Below are 18,692 nucleotides of genomic sequence, written 5' to 3' on the forward strand. Positions count from 1 at the left end.
GACCAGAGAGATGTTGTGGGGAGGTGGAGGGGTTCATTTTTGGAACCCATGTAAGAATTAAAGATTTTAAAATTAAAAAAAAAAAAAAGAAAGAAAAAAAATAAAATAAAAATGCCTAAAAAGCAAAAAAAAAAAAAAAATAAATAAATAAATAGGAGTATAACTGTATTGTAAATGTTGTACAACAAAGTGAATTAGACTCAATATAAAAAGAAACCCAATCAAAAAATGGGAGGGAGACCTAAATAGACATTACCCCAAAGTAGACATAGAGATGGCTAATTATTAGAGACATGCAGAAGAAAACTATGAGTTACCACTTCACACTGGTCAGAATGGTCATCATCAGAAAGTCTACATACATCACTAACTATTAGAGAGATGCAGATCAAAGCTACAATGAGGCACCACCTCATATTGGTCAGAATGGCCATCAACAGAAAATCTACAAATGTGCTGGAGAGGGTGTGGAGAAAAAGGAACCCTCCTACATTGCTGACGGGAATGCAAAGTGCTACAGCCACTATGGAGAACAGTATGACGGTTCCTTAAAAAACTAAAAACAGAGTTACCAAACACCCTGCAATCCCACTCCTGGTCATATACCATGATAAAACCATAATTCAAAATGACACATGCACCTCAATACCCACTGCAGCACTATTTACACACTTCTATTCTTAACAAGAGTCCCACAAAATTTATAAAACAAGAGAGTGTGAGAACTTTAGAGCCCAGATCACATGCTGTATTATTTAATTATTTAGAGTTATATGAGCCCTTAATTGGTTAAAAAGCTATATGAAAATATTCTTTCCATACAGTTAGAGATATGGAAGTCTTTAAAAAGCTAAAAATATACCCAACATGTTTTTGTATTTTTATCAGTGAATTCTGACTGAAGGGAAATATATAGCTATTTCAATAATCATTCTGTTTATTTGCAACAAAATGATACAAAAACATCTGGATATGGTTATATATGAATATGGTTTGTTTCTAGTTATAACGACAGCTACATGACTTTGAGCAAGTCCTGATCAAGTGTACCTGAGGGTATTTTCTTCAAATTTTATTTTTTATTTTCTCTATTGATTATGCAGTCAGACTTAGCATTGTGTCAGTCAAGGCAGGCCATAATTTCTTTATGTCCACTGGTGTGGTATAGACTAAGTTATGGGATTTGCAGAATAGTTGGTTGATCTGGGATGCATGCTAGCAGCTCTTTAAGCTTTAATTAATGAATCTCCCCTCCTCACCTCAGTGATTCAACATCAATTCTGTGTTTAAGCCAAGCAATGAAAATCATTTCTTAGGCTTTGAGGGACAAACCCTTTTATTTCAATTCTATTATTTAAATCCATGACTGTGATTTCAAAGAGAATGAGAGATGACTTCAGATGAATCATCAAGTATCCAGAGTCTATTATATAGTCTTGCTAACAAAATAGCAAGCAGCTAGGATGAGTCTCAATTATTTAGAAAACAAAATGGAAATGCATAATCAGAATAATATCCATAATATGATGGATATTGATATATATCCATATATCCACATAATATGCATAGACATATTCATAATTAATTAAAATATGTTTACCTACCTTAGATATATATTTCATTTGTCTTTAGTATAATTCTCATCAGTAGTGTAAAAACTGGTAGATGATAATTTCCAAGTGTTCAAAATAGTGAACACTGAACAGGATCAGAGAGTGTTTCCTCATTAATTTCTCTACAGTTTTATCATGACCCTCTAGTATGAGACATTTGTACAACATAGATCAAAGTGTACAGTCATTATTCAAGAATACTTTAATTGCGTCACAAAGATTTTGAGTCCAAGCATCCTTAAGGTCTGTCTAGTCAAGGCTATGGTTTTTCCTGTGGTCATATATGGATGTGAGAGTTGGACTGTGAAGAAGGCTGAGCACTGAAGAATTGATGCTTTTGAACTGTGGTGTTGGAGAAGACTCTTGAGAGTCCCTTGGACTGCAAGGAGATCCAACCAGTCCATTCTGAAGATCAGCCCTGGGATTTGTTTGGAAGGAATGATGCTAAAGCTGAAACTCCAGTACTTTGGCCACCTCATGCGAAGAGTTGACTCATTGGAAAAGACTCTGATGCTGGGAGGGATTGGGGGCAGGAGGCGAAGGGATTGACAGAGGATGAGATGGCTGGATGGCATCACTGACTTGATGGACATGAGTCTGAGTGAACTCCTGGAGTTGGTGATGGACAGGGAGGCCTGGCGTGCTGTGATTCATGGGGTTGCAAAGAGTCGGACATGACTGAGTGACTGAACTGAACTGATCCTTATATGTGTGCTTAGTTACTCAGTTTCGTCAGACTCTTTGTGACCCCATGGACTGTAGCCTGTCAGGCTCCTCTGTCCAGGGGATACTCCAGGCAAGAATACTGTAGTGGGTAGCTATTCCCTTCTCCAGGGTTTCTTTCCAACCCAGGGATTGAACCTGGGTCTCCTGCATTGCAGGCAGATTCTTTACTGTGTGAGGTACCAGGGAAGCCCTAAGTACCCTTATAGAGATGATTTATTTTTAGCTTGTGCTCAGTCACTCAGTCTTATATCACTCTTTGCAACTCCATGGACTGTAGCCTGCCAGGCTTCACTGTGCATGAGTTTTCCCAGGCAAGATACTGAGTGGGTTCCCATTTTCTTCTCCAAATTTTTTTTTTTTTTAGCTTAACTGATTAAACAAATGAGAGCTATTTAGTTACTTTCAGCACAGTTTCTTACATTTGGGATAATTTATTAATGGGCTATTTATCAACATTTACAAGGTAAACTAAATATATTTTATTTAATCAAATTTGATGAAACTTGAATTTTAGAAACAATACACATACTTTTAATATGCATATTTGTAACTTATTAATATAAAAATCTTATGTGCTTGCATTATCTGTTTTGCATAATTTAGACTAAAAAGAAAAATCATCAGCTATTAATAAATACTATAAAATATTACAAAATGATTTGTACAAAATGAATAATTACAGTTTTAGTAGTTCAGGAAAATACAGATTTCATTAAAGAAAATGTAACCTGGAGCATTTTTTTTTTCTTTTGAGTTCTCCCTGAACCTCCATGTCTGGCTGAGATTTTGAAATAAAGATGATTTATGGTAAAATTAAGTTTGAGGAAGCCAGCAATATCCAGGCACTTTACAATCTTGCATTACTAAATAAATCAGCACCCTTTATTCTTCAGTGGCTAACAGAGTATCATTTTCATTTTACTTTGCACGTGGAATACACTATTCTCTTCCAAGGTCACTGTTAGTATCAGGCTGTAGATGCATTTGTTAGAGGCTTATCTAAGGTTCGTTACTAAGTGACAATCCAAAGCACAATATAAATAACTGTTCTATTTATTTTAGGCTATCAAAGATCAAAGAAGAGTTTTTTTTTTTTTCTAGCTCTAGTTACTTAATATTTCAATGTATTATCTTTTCATTTCCAAATAAATCTCATTTAAGTTGAATACTTTCAGATCTCATAAACTTATTTCCTGATCTGATATAGGGGAATGCTTTATAGCTGATAGGGCTAGCAAGGGCAGGGTACCATATTATTATTGGTATTATGACTGAGTAAGTGGTTTGTGGAACAGAAGGTAATTGAGAATAGGGATGATAAAAGTTTGAGACTGAGTCCTGGCTTTCTCAAATATATAGAATTTGGTATGATGATGAGAATCTGTAAAAGAGAAAAGGAAAAACAGCCCAGGAGATAAGAAAAAATGAATGGCAAACAACCTTTCTCAGGAAAGACTTTTAATGACTGAATGAATGGCTATCAGAAGGGCTTAGGGCTTAATGCTGCATTGGGACCCATAATCATGACTGTTCTTCAGAAACAGGTTGGTATCATTATCAGGGGGAAAAGTTATTGGAATACATACTTAATCATTTTTGTTGTCATTTATAGGCATCTCAGTTAAGGTAAAATTATTTTTAAAACTGCTAACGATGCAACATAATATTGTAATAGCAAAATAAATATGACAATAGACAGATTATCTCAGTTAATTTGAAGACTTGAAATCACTCTACTGTTTCTCAACATTTGATGCCTGAAACAACTTGTGATCAAAATAATTTTATCTGAGATTGCTACTGTGAACCATCTTATTAAAATAAATTTGATTATGGACTATGTATTGTTTGTTAAAAGCAGTGTTTTGTTGTTGTTGTTTAGTCGTTAAATCATGTCCAACTCTTTTGTGACCCCATTGATTGCAACCTGCCAAGCTCCTCTGCCTGTGGGATTTCCCAATAGTATTGTTACTGCAATTTAAATTATAATACCACATATGGCAATCAAAGCTACTGCAGATTTTCAAAACTACATATGCATAGTTTTGCTACAGCCTCTCTTTGGTGGCACTTTGTTTTTAACAGTTGAATATATCAGAATTGGGGCAAATATTAGAACAGTCAAATGGTTGAAAAAGTATTGATGGTAGTGAGAGTAGTCTTGCTCTGCATGCCTACAAAAACAGAACTTGTTTTCTACCACCCCCACCCCCAACTGGTATTTAAAACCTACCATCCCTTAGCTACTTTGAAAGGATGCCAAGTGTCCAGGATGAGGGGAAATGAAAGTTCAAAGACATTCCAACCCTGCTATTTGAAGGTACTAGTGAAATAACCATATCTATATATATGAGTCAAATTCAATACAATAAAAATATAGAACACATTAATGTAATCTTAGGATACTTAAATCACCTACTAAAATAAAGTACTTTCAGTTTCCTAAAAGTGAACACTACATACCACAGATTTTTTTATTAGAAATATGTCAGTTGACTTTTAATAATGTTTAACAGGTGTGATACAAATAGAGGTAGTTTAAAAGCTAAATATTGTTAAATCATTTGATACTGTTGATGATAAAAAAGTGATACCTAAAATTTTGGTGGTAAAACTTTGCACATTGAAATATATAAACCTTTCTTGCCTGGAATAAACATTAACCAAAACAGAAACAGAAAATCAGTTCAAGTGATGGTTAGTAAGATATTTGTCAACTTTGAAATGGAGTAAAATCATTAAATTTTCAAGACATAATATTGACATTATTCCTTGTAACTATATGTAGCTATAAATAAATATATGCCTGTATAACTTTTTGTAATCAGATATTTTTGAAGTCACAAACTGTGTTCTACTTGTATTTTATAAAGAATAAACATCACTGTGAGGAAGACATAATGGTGTATTTCAAATTCTTAACACAAATGACACCTTGTAAACTTTCTAGAGCACAATATTTTTAAGACATTAAGACTGTCTCAAACTACGGCACAACATGCTTTAGTGATATATCAAACCAGCCAAACACAGTTAAACTATTATGGTGCTTTATAAAAATAGAAATGTGACCTACGTTTTGCTACTTGCTGCGTCCCTCTTTATTTCAGCAGGCTATCCACTGTGGGTTCCTAACCACTTATTAAAAATTGAAAGCCAACAGCTATAAACCTGTAGAAATATGATAGGCAACCCACTTGCAACAGATGTGGATTTTTTTACTGTTTGCCTGGAGTTGCTGAAAATCATCTATATCTTAAATCTCCCCAATTCGGATGGATAGTTGCTTGTACCATACCTGTCCCTTTCAGTAATAATTGAAAACAGGATTTTAAAGTAAAAAAATTCATTCTTGCCGCCTTGACAAGTTCGGTTTTGTAAGAAAATTATTAGTACTTGAATATCCTCTACTGTCTCTACTTCTTGTGTGAAATAAGGCAAAAAGTTATCTGTTAATATATAGCAAGTTCTCAAGCTTATAAATAACTTCAGGAGTGAAAAATCCCTGTAAAAGGCTAATTCCACACACACTCACATACATACAATTTACAGATTAAGTTTTAAGCTAAGCTATTTTTCATAATATTTTTATGCTTTAAAACTCTGCAGTGTTCAAATGACAGGGAAATTATGGTACATATAAATACACAGGATCAAATGAAAATGAAAGACTATTTAATATTATCCTAATAGATATGTATCATAATTCCAAAATACAATGGAGGGCTTTTTAACTCAATGAAAACACTTTTTCTAATTTTTTGTTTTCTCTTTTTTGGGACAAACAACAGAAGACAAGTAACCAAAAGAAATTAATCTGATAAATGACATTAGTACTAATAAGAAGAATACATATCCTTACTGCTCCTACATGAGTAGAAGAAATGCAATTTTCACTAGGAAATTGTACTAATACATCAAAGAGTTTTGTGGTCCTTTGTTCAACTGCTATCCAGTGTACTAAATCCCAACTATTTACTTTCTATGTTAAATTTATTACTCTTTCTAATAGAAAAACATATTTCTTTATACTGTCTTGATCTTGTACCTCTTCTGGCTTCTATTCCTTTAAACAATGTATTTGTTTTACAAAACAAGATCTTGGAAGGAAGGGGTGTTGATGCTTGAGGCATTAGTAGTGTTCTAAATTTACTACAGGAGAACTGAAAAGTAAATGAACTCTTCTCCCACCAAAGTCAGGAAAGGACATTTCTAACAGGTACAAAGTTGTCAGAAATATCACAAAGCCCGTTGTGATTTAGAGGGAGACTATCAGAGCAGGCTCCAGATAGGCCTGCACAGGTCCAGAAGATTATTTTATAAAGTAACCCCCTTTAGTATGACCTGAGTTAAGTGAACAGTTGAAAGTTAGATTAGATCCCTCATTTTGTATGTAAAAAGAAGGAAAGGTAATTTATTTGGTGATTTTTTTGGTTGTTGTTATTTGGTCATTCTATCATATGTAATAGCGAGTAGTCCAGCAAGACCAGAAATGGTTTTCAAACACATAAAATCAAAATAATGTGAATTACTGGTGAGATTTTTTTCAGAAGAACCAAATCATAGGAGTTAAATTCAAGTATTTTCTCAACATAACTAGCCATATATTTAACCAATTTCTTTGTGATCTGAACATGATGAAAACCTAATAAAATTTATATAATGTCATGATAATATAATACATTAGAGAACTTTAATATTCAGCATGGCTCACCTATTCTGGTTTCATGAATATACATTTAGCATCCATCATCCTAGTTATTTCATGTCCTACAGATTATCCCACTTTAAAACTACGAATTCTCAGAACTAATGATCATTCACTCGTTTTACTCAGGAAAACTGTAATTTCCATTTAAAGTCATTGGTAAAAAGAAACAAATGCCCAAGAATATATATCCCAATAACAAAAAATGGCTTTGTTTTCATTTCCAATTCCTCTTGCCTTTTTCTGAATTCACTATCATTATTTCTTTATATTCATAGTAATAGTTCTCCTTAATTATATTTCAAAATCAGTCCTTTAGAAATGGGGTTAGAATCATGCACTTACAGTCTGTGATTTTTAGTGTCCTCTTGACTTCTCCACTTCCTGAGCCCCCACAACCATCTTCATCATCACAGTCCCCGCTGACCTGTTCAGCCATGCCGCCACCACTGCCCATGTGATGTTCCCACTTGGTGGGTTTGGGTGACCTACCCTGTAACAACTAAATATGGATACCAAAAACATTTATTAATAGAAAGTTCAAATCATCTAAGGATGCTATTCAACAACATGCAAAACTTATCATTGTTTTCTTATGTGGATACACTATTTTGATGTGGACACCTTAACAAATCAAGCATGAAAGAAAGAGAAAAAAACTACTGACATAATAATAAATAATGGGCAAGGTCTTATAGCTATGGAGAGCTGCAATCTGCCTATTAGCACTGTGACAGATGCAGTTTTGGAAATCAAATAAAACCAGATCTTCTTTCTCATGAATACTTTGGTTAGAGAATCCTGTTTCTGAATACACAATATTAAAAGCAGGGTAAATCAATCTCCAGTACAACAAAGCTCCCTCTGAAGAGTATTGGCTGGTAATGTACTGTTTTACAAACCAACAGTCCTAAATTTCTCAAAAAAGAAGACTGCCATTCTTCTAAAAAGACTCAATGAAAGAAATATATACCTTGGACATGTACATTTATAGTTTTATTTAAACTTTATGGGTTAAATATGCACACCAATGTATATGGAACAGAAGAAAACCATGGAACAAAAGACTTCGGTTCTAATTCCATTTATACAAATTACTCAAGAAATTTAACCAACTTTGTTTCTCAAGAATTTCACTTACTTTGATGAGCAAAATAGATAGAATAGCCATTTCCCCCTATAACATGGGGAAAGTAATATTTTGAATGAAACTGGACATGCCTGAACTCCTTTTCCAAAAGGTGATGTTGTGAATAATGGAATATTTCACTTAAAGCTAAGACTGAGTAACATGATTTAGAATGTGACATTTACACCTCTAAGGCATTTTTGGAGGATCCATGACCAAGCGTGAGCACTGGAAGGTACTGCCATGTTATGAATGAAACATATTACAGCTGAATGGTTAATGGAAATTCAAGTTTTCAGGGTGTTTTATAAAAGTATTAGGGTGGCTGTTTCTAAGAGCTTTTCAGAGATTTCAAATTTTCAATACAGAGATCAATTGTATTGATTAACAGAAAATAAACACACAACTCAAGGAGAGAATTTTATACTGAAATATATAGAGCAAAATATCCTAAGTACATATAAGATAAATATGTTTAGCATTTAAAGAACACTAACATTAAGCAACAACTTTGACAACTGATTAACTTTCAAAATTAAAAAATAAATTGGGTCACAAATTCTGAAATATTGCAGCTCCTTGAGATTTATTTTCCCTGAGAAAAGTGAAACGTTAAAACAATTTGAAAATAATTTTAAAATTTTAACCAGAATTTATCCTATTGATCAGCATTTCCCAAACGTTAATAGGTGTTACATTTTAAAAGAAAGCTTCTTTCATGGTCAGTAAATTTAGAACTAAGTTAAAGAAAGTTTCTTATTGTATTTAATGTACTGATATGTATGCTACTGCCCATAGGGAGATATGGCAATGGGAAAATACAGATTTGTAACAAAGTATATAAAATTCATAAATCTGAAAAAGTGAAGGAAAGATAAAAGGCATTATTCTATAAAGATAAAATTTTAATAATTAAGTAAAACTAATTATTAAATTATCATTAAATAAAATATTAAAAAATTTAAATGACCTTCATAAAATATTGCCATATATCATTTGTTATTTAGCATAATCACAAAGGGCTGAGATTCAGAGGTTCAACATACTCAGATTTAAATCCTGATTCTGACATATATTAACCATGTGACATTGGGCAAATTCCTGAATAACTTGGTTCATTCAAAACTAAAATAAAGACAGTAATATACCAGGGTCATTGTTCTTATTAAGAGAAAAAAATATATAAAGCTTACTGAATGGTGTTTGCACATTAAAAGGTAATACATTTTGATAGTTATTATCTTTGTTATTATACAGTCTATTGCAATATTGCTTAAACACTTAGATTCATTAACTGAAAATATATTTGATAAACAATACAACTATATGACTTACATTAAAATTATTCAAAGTTGTATCTGAAAAGCACAATAAAAGCTAAACTCTCTGATAAGTGTTATTTCTTTTGTCTCTGACACTTTTTCCCAACATTTCCCGTTTCAACTTTATTTTCCTGTTACCTAAGTATTCTTCCAATATTTTACTGGGACCTTGGTCAGAAGAAGAAGAAACCTTGTGAACAGCCCTAAGAATGGATAAATCAACAAAGATCCAACCCAATGAATTTGAACTCAAAAATGCAAACAGAAAGATAGCACACGTAAAATAAAACTTACTGCTTTAGGTAATTAGCTTGGGTTGAAAGCAACTAATTGCATTAGTTATCAGAGAATGATTAATTTATTTATAGTGCTGGTAAAAATGACAGATGACAATAGAGAAAAATTATTATTTTTAAAACCATTAATATGTTCATTATACTACATTTCTCCATTACTTCAGTGACACTCCAAGAAACAAATACATCCATGATCCCATTTGATCTATGCTCCAGGTCCCTGTGATCCCATCTCTTTCTGGAAGAGCCAGCACCTCCATCTCCATCTTTTCTGCATAAAATCTCTACTTTATATGTTCATTTCCTTCTTATAAATCATAAACATCCACAAACATTCATTTTCATTCTCACAATTGTAATAAAACTTAATTTGTAAAAATCCTCAATCAATAACCAATCAACAAAAACAATCAGCTTTTCACAGTAAGACCCTTATTCAAAATCCCACTTCTTTATGACTAAACTATTCTGATTTCTTAGTTAGATCATCTTTCTCCTCACATTTCCAAAATAATAAAAATAAATGTTCAGTTAATAATATAAATCCCCCTTTAGTCTTTCAGATTCTTCCAGGGAACCCATCCTAACAGATTGCATTCTCATCTGTGTATAGACCATTCTTAATTCTTTATTTGCAACCCCTGTTACTCTTCAGTTCACCACTAAGCAACAGTTAGATATAAAAGGTACTGTACTATTTTGTATCTTAAAATAGAACTATTCACTTCCACTATTCATGTGTCATTACAACTTATCTCTCCAACTCCCTCACTGTGAGGGCCATTGGTCTCTCCTGTCTATTACCACCATATTATTTCCCTTAAATCAGTACTTTTACTATGCCATTTCTCTGCCTTAGAACTTTTTGTGACTCTATAGTGTCAAAACCCACTGGTGTCAACATGTATCCAGAGGAGAAATGCCAGTCTAGCTAGATGAGCCACGGAAAGAAGTCTTATGATGAAATGTTTGGGAAATGCATACCAAGTCCCCTTCTTGAGATCTATGAACTGAAGGCTCATAAGGAATCTATAGTAAGCAATCTTGTTTAGTTGAGATTCACTTTACATTTCCCAAATTAACATATGCAAATTAACCCCTCCTCTCACACTAGAAACATTGACATTGTTTGGAAATGAGTCTATAATAAAAAAGTTCAAATTTTGCCTCCAATCAAGGTCCCATAAAATATTTCTTAATATTTTTCTTAATATTTTTCTGTTTCTTAAATTATTATATCTAAAACAGCAACCTCTGGCACCCAGATTCCACTACATAGCATTTTGTTTTTCTCACAGTAATTGTGTGAATTTATTTGCCTGGAAAATCCAGAGGAGCCTGGCAGGCTACAGTCCATGGGGTCACAAAGAGGTGGACATGACTGAGCGACTAACTTTGAGGTTCCTAACTTTGTTTATGCTCATTTTATGTTCTCTTCCTTCTCATTACTATCATAAACAGTACGGCCTGACATCACTAAACTAAGCCAGTCTTTCAAGGAAGAAACCCACATGGAAGTAAAATTGTCTCCCTTCATTCTCATCCTGCCTTGGCTCTGAACTTGCCCAAATATAAAGCTGATGGCATTTTGAATACTTAGACCTTTCCCCTGTCCTGGAGGGTAGAAAGTCAATCAATAAATACATATTTATAGAACTACTACAACAGAGGAAGGGGCATGATTTTGGGTCCCAGCCACACATTAATTGTGTGCCTTTAAGCAAGTTACTTAAGTCCATTAAAACTCATTTTATTCTATTGAATAATAATGCAAAGGAAAGGAAAGCACTTTATAAAGTACTCTGCTCATTTACAGTGTTCTGTGCAAGACACAGCATTAAAACTGAGAAACGCACAAAGTAGGACAGAGTAGAAAAGAATCCAACAACTTTTAGGGTGTTCCTTTTTTCCTCAATGTCAAGCAATTTGTGCAGTCAGCTGATTAGATGAAAATAGTCAGTTTGGATGACTGATGCTTCCTGCCTATGTTTAATTGGTTTAGGAAGCTCATTAGGGATGCTATCTTGGAGGATGAATTTGGTGAGTGGAATATCTGATGACTGTGAGGCAAATGTATTTCTTTCAGCTGGTGAATTAATCTCTCAATAGACTCAATTTGCTTTTTACTAACTGTCTGGCAATATCCCATCGCTGCAATAGCCTTTCAAACACTTACAATAAACTCTGGCTATTGATGGCTTGCATACACATGTTTGCTGTAAAAGACAAACATATTCATCACATTCAACAATCTGTACATGTGAGAGCAATAGAATGTGCTTCAAAATGCAATATACAATGATACAACTCTAAAATATTCCCTCCACCCTTTTACAATCATTTATACAGATATATAAGAAGCAAATATATGTTTAGAAAACATTGGTCATCATAAAAAGTATGTTTTAGTCATCTGTTCAAACCTAGACATGGTAGAAAGTTCTGTTTTACAATTTTGTATTATTGATGGGCCTGTATGTTGGTTGGTAAAAAAACAAACAAACAAAAAAAAACACTGACAGAAAAATTTCAAAGCAGAAAACAGAAGACAGAAAAATTGTGCTTTCATTTCATCATTAATAAAATATCTTTAAAGAATATATATTAAGTATAGAACAAAACCCCTCTATGTATAAATACATGCAAATATGTACATATATATGAATTTAATTTTGTTATAAAGCAATTGGTATCTATACTTTCATAAAATTGAAGTAAAACCTATAAAGAAATGTATGGGAAATAGAAAAACTACTGAAGTGTATAATATTTAAAAACTGGAACGCTGATTAAAAATTTCTTATGATGTATTTTCAAAATTTATCTTTGTAACATATTTAAGTTAGACATATTTTAAATAAAAACTCTTTATGTAAAATGCTCTCACTGTTTTGCAATTGAACTTCCCTTTCCTCAAACCTCCAGTTCTGTTCCCATCCACCCCCTCAACCCACTCTACCCTATTTCACCTTTGTCATTTATACTTTTTCATCTTTTAGATGTTTCTCTTATATAAAACATTTCTGCTCTTTCTCTTTCAAAATTAGAAAATATTTTATCCCCCAAACCTAAATACTACAAATCTTCAGATTATATTAAAGATTATGTTTTCAAAAGCAGTTAAACCTTTATAGACTATCCTACCTAAAAAGCCAAACACATTCTACAATATGTCATGTTATGTTAAGTTGACCAGACACAGAAGTCATTTCTGTAGGATTTCTTGTCAGTGTTTGCTCTAAGTTTGAGGTTTCTCATCTCAGCTTCTGTTGCACTGGTAATTTGAAAGGTCACTGTTCTGTGACATTTGGTTTGTGCAATGCAGTCTGGCAATTTATAAAAGTCTTGTGATTTTGTAAATAGAATACTGAACTTAGAAAAGGCTTACTACATTCATTCTTGGCCTCTTAAACTGTAAAGAAGTCATTTGTTCTTTTTCCCTTAAGAAAATTCTATATATTTCCCTTCCACCATGTCTGACCCTTACCTCCAGCTCAAAATGAGGCCAGTTTCATTTTCTGAGCCGCCATAACAAAAGTGACCAGATAAGTTTATAACTAACGTGTGTCCTTCTCTAAACTCTAAACTAGATCTCACAGGAGAGTTAAAACTAAAAGCTGGTGAGTTAAGTGCAGGAAGAGAATGGAACAGTGACAAAACCTCAAATAAGACACAGGAAAATTGTTGGCCTCAAAGAGGAAGTGTGCATGCCAAACACTGTCGATCATCAAAAGACTTTTGTGAAATGTCTATAGCAAAACACTACAAGGACCTGAAGAGAACTGTGGAAAAAGCAAAAAAAAAAAAAAAAACACAACATTTCTTAGGTGACAATCCCAAAGTTACTGTTGGAGACATCTATCAAAACATCCATGCTAGGTAAGCCATAAATAGGTGGGTCCAGAAGAACAATAACAGGAGTAGGAGAAGAAACAAGCATACATGAAGGGTAAGTAATGTAAAAGGACCCTGAAGCAGGAGAAGAAAGGGAGAAGAAAATTGGAGGTTATAAGTAGCTTACAAGCCCATAACATGTTCAATGGAATAACTAGATGTGCAATGCAAAATTCTCAAATCAAACATTTCATTGTGGAGACATGATGTATGGCAACTACTAAAAAATTTTAAACATATGGAAATTACTTTCTTGATGCTACCTCTTACTTCAAAGCTAATTTATTAATTTTCTTAATCATTGCATGTTCACCAACACACATATGCACACACAAGTCACATGGACATATTGTCAGCCACCAATATTATAGGACAGAAAACATCATCTCAGTTTCTAGCTGATTCAGGTTCATCTATGAATGCAATTAAATGCATTCTAAATAAGAATTATCAGATAAATAATTGTATTATTTTATAGTTATGAGGTTCAGAATAAATTTATATTGTTAGTGGTATGGTTTATCATTGTGAAGTCATTTTCTTTGTATGTTAGAAGCCTTTATCCCTTTAACTAGGTCTTTATATGCATGGGGAGTATTTATATATTCACCAAAGTAATACAGTGGTGCTGGTGGTTTAGTTGCTAAGTTGTGTCCGACTCTTGCGATCCCATGGACTGTAGCCCTCCAGGCTCCTCTGTCCATGGGATTTTCCAGGCAAGAATATTGAAACGGGTTGCCATTTCCTTTTCCAGGGGATCTTCCAGACCCAGGGATCGAACCTAGGTCTCCTACACCGAGGCAGATTATTTACCTACTGAGCTACCAAAGAAGCCCAGACACATCAGCAAATTTGCCCCAAATGTGCAGTTACTTGTGTCCTGAATTACTTCAGAAAACTGCCTCTTCCATGTAGAGGTTCACGGCAATTAAAGGTGCAAGTGACTTCTGTTGAGAACATGCTTAGCTAACTGCCTAGTTATCCCATATCATCTTCCTGAAATTCCAGAACCCAGCAACTGAATTTCCAAAATCAAGGACAGACCAAAACTGAACATCTACTGCTTCTGGGGAAATAAGGGAAAGCATTCCCAAGCATAGATGGACTGATTTAGATAAATTCAAGACAAATCAATAACATCTGATAAATCTGGCTTCTGCTCACCACACTCTACCATATCATAAGGTAGTTTTACAGGCACTTCCTAGTTAATGATATAGATAGGGATTCATTTTACATGGTTAGCAAGTGAGTGTCTTTTCCCCCCTTAGCCTACCAAAACGTTCCCTCACCTGGTTCAATCATAAGGAAAAGAACAGTAAGTACCAGTGCCTTAGTTATCTGCTCTGACAGGAAGACCGGGTCATTTTTATATAGTATACAACAATCAGCAATTTGCATCATTAACTTAGATTTTTCCTTACCATTTTTTTTAATACCTTCAGTGTATTTCTGGCAGGCCCACAAAGTTTATAGCATTCAACTGTTTTGTATTTTAATCATTGTCCTTTAATCATTTATCTGCATAAGACTGATGTCATAGAAAGACAACAGAAAATAACAAAGAAAAGGAAGGAAGGAAAAAGGACAATGTCAATCATAATGCATTGCTAATGCAAGGGCTCTCTGATTAGAAAAGATTTTTGTTTGTTAATTCATCACAATTTTCATTGCCTTTTTCAAAGAGCTGTGGAGGATCACAAATCCATTTAAAACCTGGTTTTGGTAACCCATCTAGAGTCTCTTCACTGGCAAGCTGTGCACAACTCATTCTCAAGTACTCCATTAAAACATTCCAGGATAGATTCCCCTGAAGTTTTCACAGTCTATTAAAGGTTTACTTCCAAAAGGAGCTCATTCTGATCCCATTTAGTATGACACCCTTGTGTATGCCAGATGGTTATGAGAGTTATATCTTCATAAACGTCATTCTGGTTTTCACCTTTGCAATGAAACTCCCTCAATCTAGATTTATTTACATAAACCATAAAAATATGGACAGAGACAAGCCAAAAGAGGATTTAAGGAAAGTGATTTTACTAAATATTCTAGACATAATTTGAGAAAAATGGTTAAAATTTGAGACTGGGATTGTTTTGGGGAGGAGGTAGGTAGGTATTTGACTGGGATTCTAGACCAAATTCCCGTTAACTATATGCATGACCTTAAATAAATCATTTAATGTTGCTGAGCCTAAATGTTTCAGCTGAAAAAAATAAGAAATAAGGAGGGGGAAAAAAATTCTGAATGTGTTTTAGAGATCCAAATTTTCAAGTCTAATATACTTCAAGCCTTTCTAACATTTGGCTTAGAAATAGGTATTACATAATTAAAGATTATTGCGGTTTTCCTTGATATTCATTTTAATTCCATTCTTGTACTCCTGTTTCTGCTGGATTTGTTTTTTAATTTAAAAAATATGTTATCTGTTTATTACTAATTAAATTATGTTTATGCAAAAACATCTGCTGAAGCCCTTTTAATATCCATTTGTTATTTACTAAATTTTGTTTCTATAAAAACACCTGTTGAAGCCCTAAAACCTTAGGACCTCAGAATGTGACCTTATTAGGAAAAAGGGTCTTCACAGAGGTAATAAAGTTAGTTCAGTTAGGTTCAGTCGCTTAGCCATGTCCAACTCTCTGCAATCTCATGGACTGCAGCACATCAGGCTTCCGTATGTCACTCGGAGTTTACTCAAACTCATGACCAAGGTGTCGGTGATGCCATCCAACCATCTCATTCTCTGTCATCCCCTTCTCCTCCTGATCTTTTCCTATGAGTCAGTTCTTCGCATCAGGTGGCCAAAGTATTGGAGTTTCAGCTTCAGCATTAGTCCTTCCAATGAATATTCAGAACTGATTAACTTTAGGATGGACTGGTTGGATCTCACCATCCGAGGGACTCTCAAGAGTCTTCTCCAAAACCATAGTTGAGAAGCATCAGTTATTTGGCACTCAGCTTTTTTTATAGTCCAACTCTCACATCCATACATGACTATTGGAAAAACCATAGCCTAGACTAGACAGACCTTTGTTGGCAAAGTAATGTCTCTGCTTTTTAATATACTGTCTAGGTTGTTCATAGCTTTTCTTCCAAGGAGCAAGTGTCTTTTAATTTCATGGCTGCAATCACCATCTGCAGTGATTTTGGAACCCCAAAAGATAAAGTCTGTCACTGTTTCCACTGTTTCCCCATCTATTTGCCATGAAGTGATGGGACTGGATGCCATGATGTTACTTTTCTGAATGTTGGGTTTTAGGCCAACTTTTGCACTCTCCTCTCATTTTCATCAAGAGGCTAATTAGTCTCTTTCTGCCATAAGGGTGGTGTCATCTGCATATCTGAAGTTATTGATATTTCTCCAAGCAATCTTGATTCCAGCTTGTGCTTCATCCAGCCCAGCATTTCACATGATGTACTTTGCATATAATTTAAATAAGCACGGTGACAGTCTTGATGTACCTCTTTTCCGATTTGGAACCAGTCTGTTGTTCCATGTCAGTTCTAACTGTTGCTTCCTGACCTGCATACAGATTTCTCAGGAGGCAGGTCTCCTGAGGCAGGGAATATCAGGTGGTCTGCTATTCCCATTTCTTTAAGAATTTTCCAGTTTTTTGTGATCCACACAGTCAAAGGCTTTGGAGCAGTCAATAAAGCAAAAGTAGATGTTTTTCTGGAACTCTCTTGCTTTTTCAATGATCCAGTGGATGTTGGCAATTTGATCTCTGGTTCCTCTGACTTTTCTAATCCAGCTTGAACATCTGGAAGTTCGTGGTTCATGTACTGTTGAAGCATGTCTTGGAGAATTTTGAGCATTACTTTGCTAGTGTGTGAGATGAGTGTAATTGTGCGGTAGTTTGGACATTCTTTGGCACTGCCTTTCTTTGGGATTGGAATGAAAACTGACCTTTTGCAGTCCTGTGACCACTGCTGAGTTTTCCAGATTTGCTGGTATATTGAGTGCAGCACTTTCACAGCACCATCTTTTACGATTTGAAATAGCTCAACTGGAATTCCATCACCTCCACTAGGTTTGTTAATAGTGATATTTCCTAAGGTCCACTTGACTTCACATTCCAGGATGTCTGGCTCTAGGTGAGTGATCACACCATCGTGGTGATCTGGGTCATGAAGATCCTTTTTATACAGTTCTGTGTATTCTTGCCACCTCATCTTAGTATCTTCTGCTTTTGTTAGGTCCATACCATTTCTGTCCTTTACTGTGTTCATATTTTCATGAAATATTCCCTTTGTATCTCTAATTTTCTTGAAGAGTCTAGTCTTTCCCATTGTATTGTTTTCCTCTATTTATTTGCTTTGATCACTGAGGTAGACTTTCTTATCTCTTCTTGCTATTCTTTGGAATTATGCATTCAAATGGGTATATCTTTCCTTTTCTCCTTTGCCTTTTGTTTCTCTTCTTTTCTCAGCTATTTTTAAGGCCTCATCAGACAACCAATTTGCCTTTTTGCATTTCTTTTCATACGGATGGTCTTGATCACTGCCTCCTATACAATGTCACGAACCTCTGTCCATAGTTCTTCAGGCACTCTTTCTATTAGATCTAATCCCTTGAAATTATTTGTCACTTCCACTGTATAATCATAAGGGATTTGATTTAGGTCACACCTAAATGGTTTAAGTAGTTTTCCCTACTTTCTTCAATTTGAGTCTCAATGTCGCAATAAGGAGTTCATGAGCTGAGCCACGGTCAGCTCCTGGTGTTCTTTTTGCTGACTGTATAAAGCTTCTCCACCTTTGACTGCAAAGAATATAATCAATCTGATTTTGGTATTGACCATCTGGTGATGTCCTCTAAAATGAGGTCATCTTGGTGGGCCCTAATCCCAATATGATTAGTGTCCTTATAAAAGGGGAAATTTAAACACAGAGACACACAGAATGAAGGCTTTATGAAGAGAGAAGGAGATTCCATGAAGTTGAAAGGACTGCACTGCTACACTTACAAGCCAAGAAATGTGAATGATTGCCAGCAAACCA

At 34.4% G+C, this 18,692-nt stretch overlaps 1 protein-coding gene across 2 annotated transcripts in view; it reads right to left on the reverse strand.

The window, feature by feature from the left end:
• The window catches only part of GPC5 (glypican 5), a 1,608,220-nt gene that overhangs the window by 801,754 nt on the left and 787,774 nt on the right, over nt 1-18,692 (reverse strand). For both annotated transcript variants that reach the window (XM_018056453.1, XM_018056455.1), the window contains exon 7: nt 7,393-7,549. In XM_018056453.1, the coding sequence (XP_017911942.1) occupies nt 7,393-7,549 (157 nt within the window). The remainder of the gene's footprint in view (nt 1-7,392; nt 7,550-18,692) is intronic.

The sequence above is a fragment of the Capra hircus genome, chromosome 12, assembly GCF_001704415.2.
Source record: "Capra hircus breed San Clemente chromosome 12, ASM170441v1, whole genome shotgun sequence".
In the NCBI taxonomy this organism is placed as follows: Eukaryota; Metazoa; Chordata; class Mammalia; order Artiodactyla; family Bovidae; genus Capra; species Capra hircus.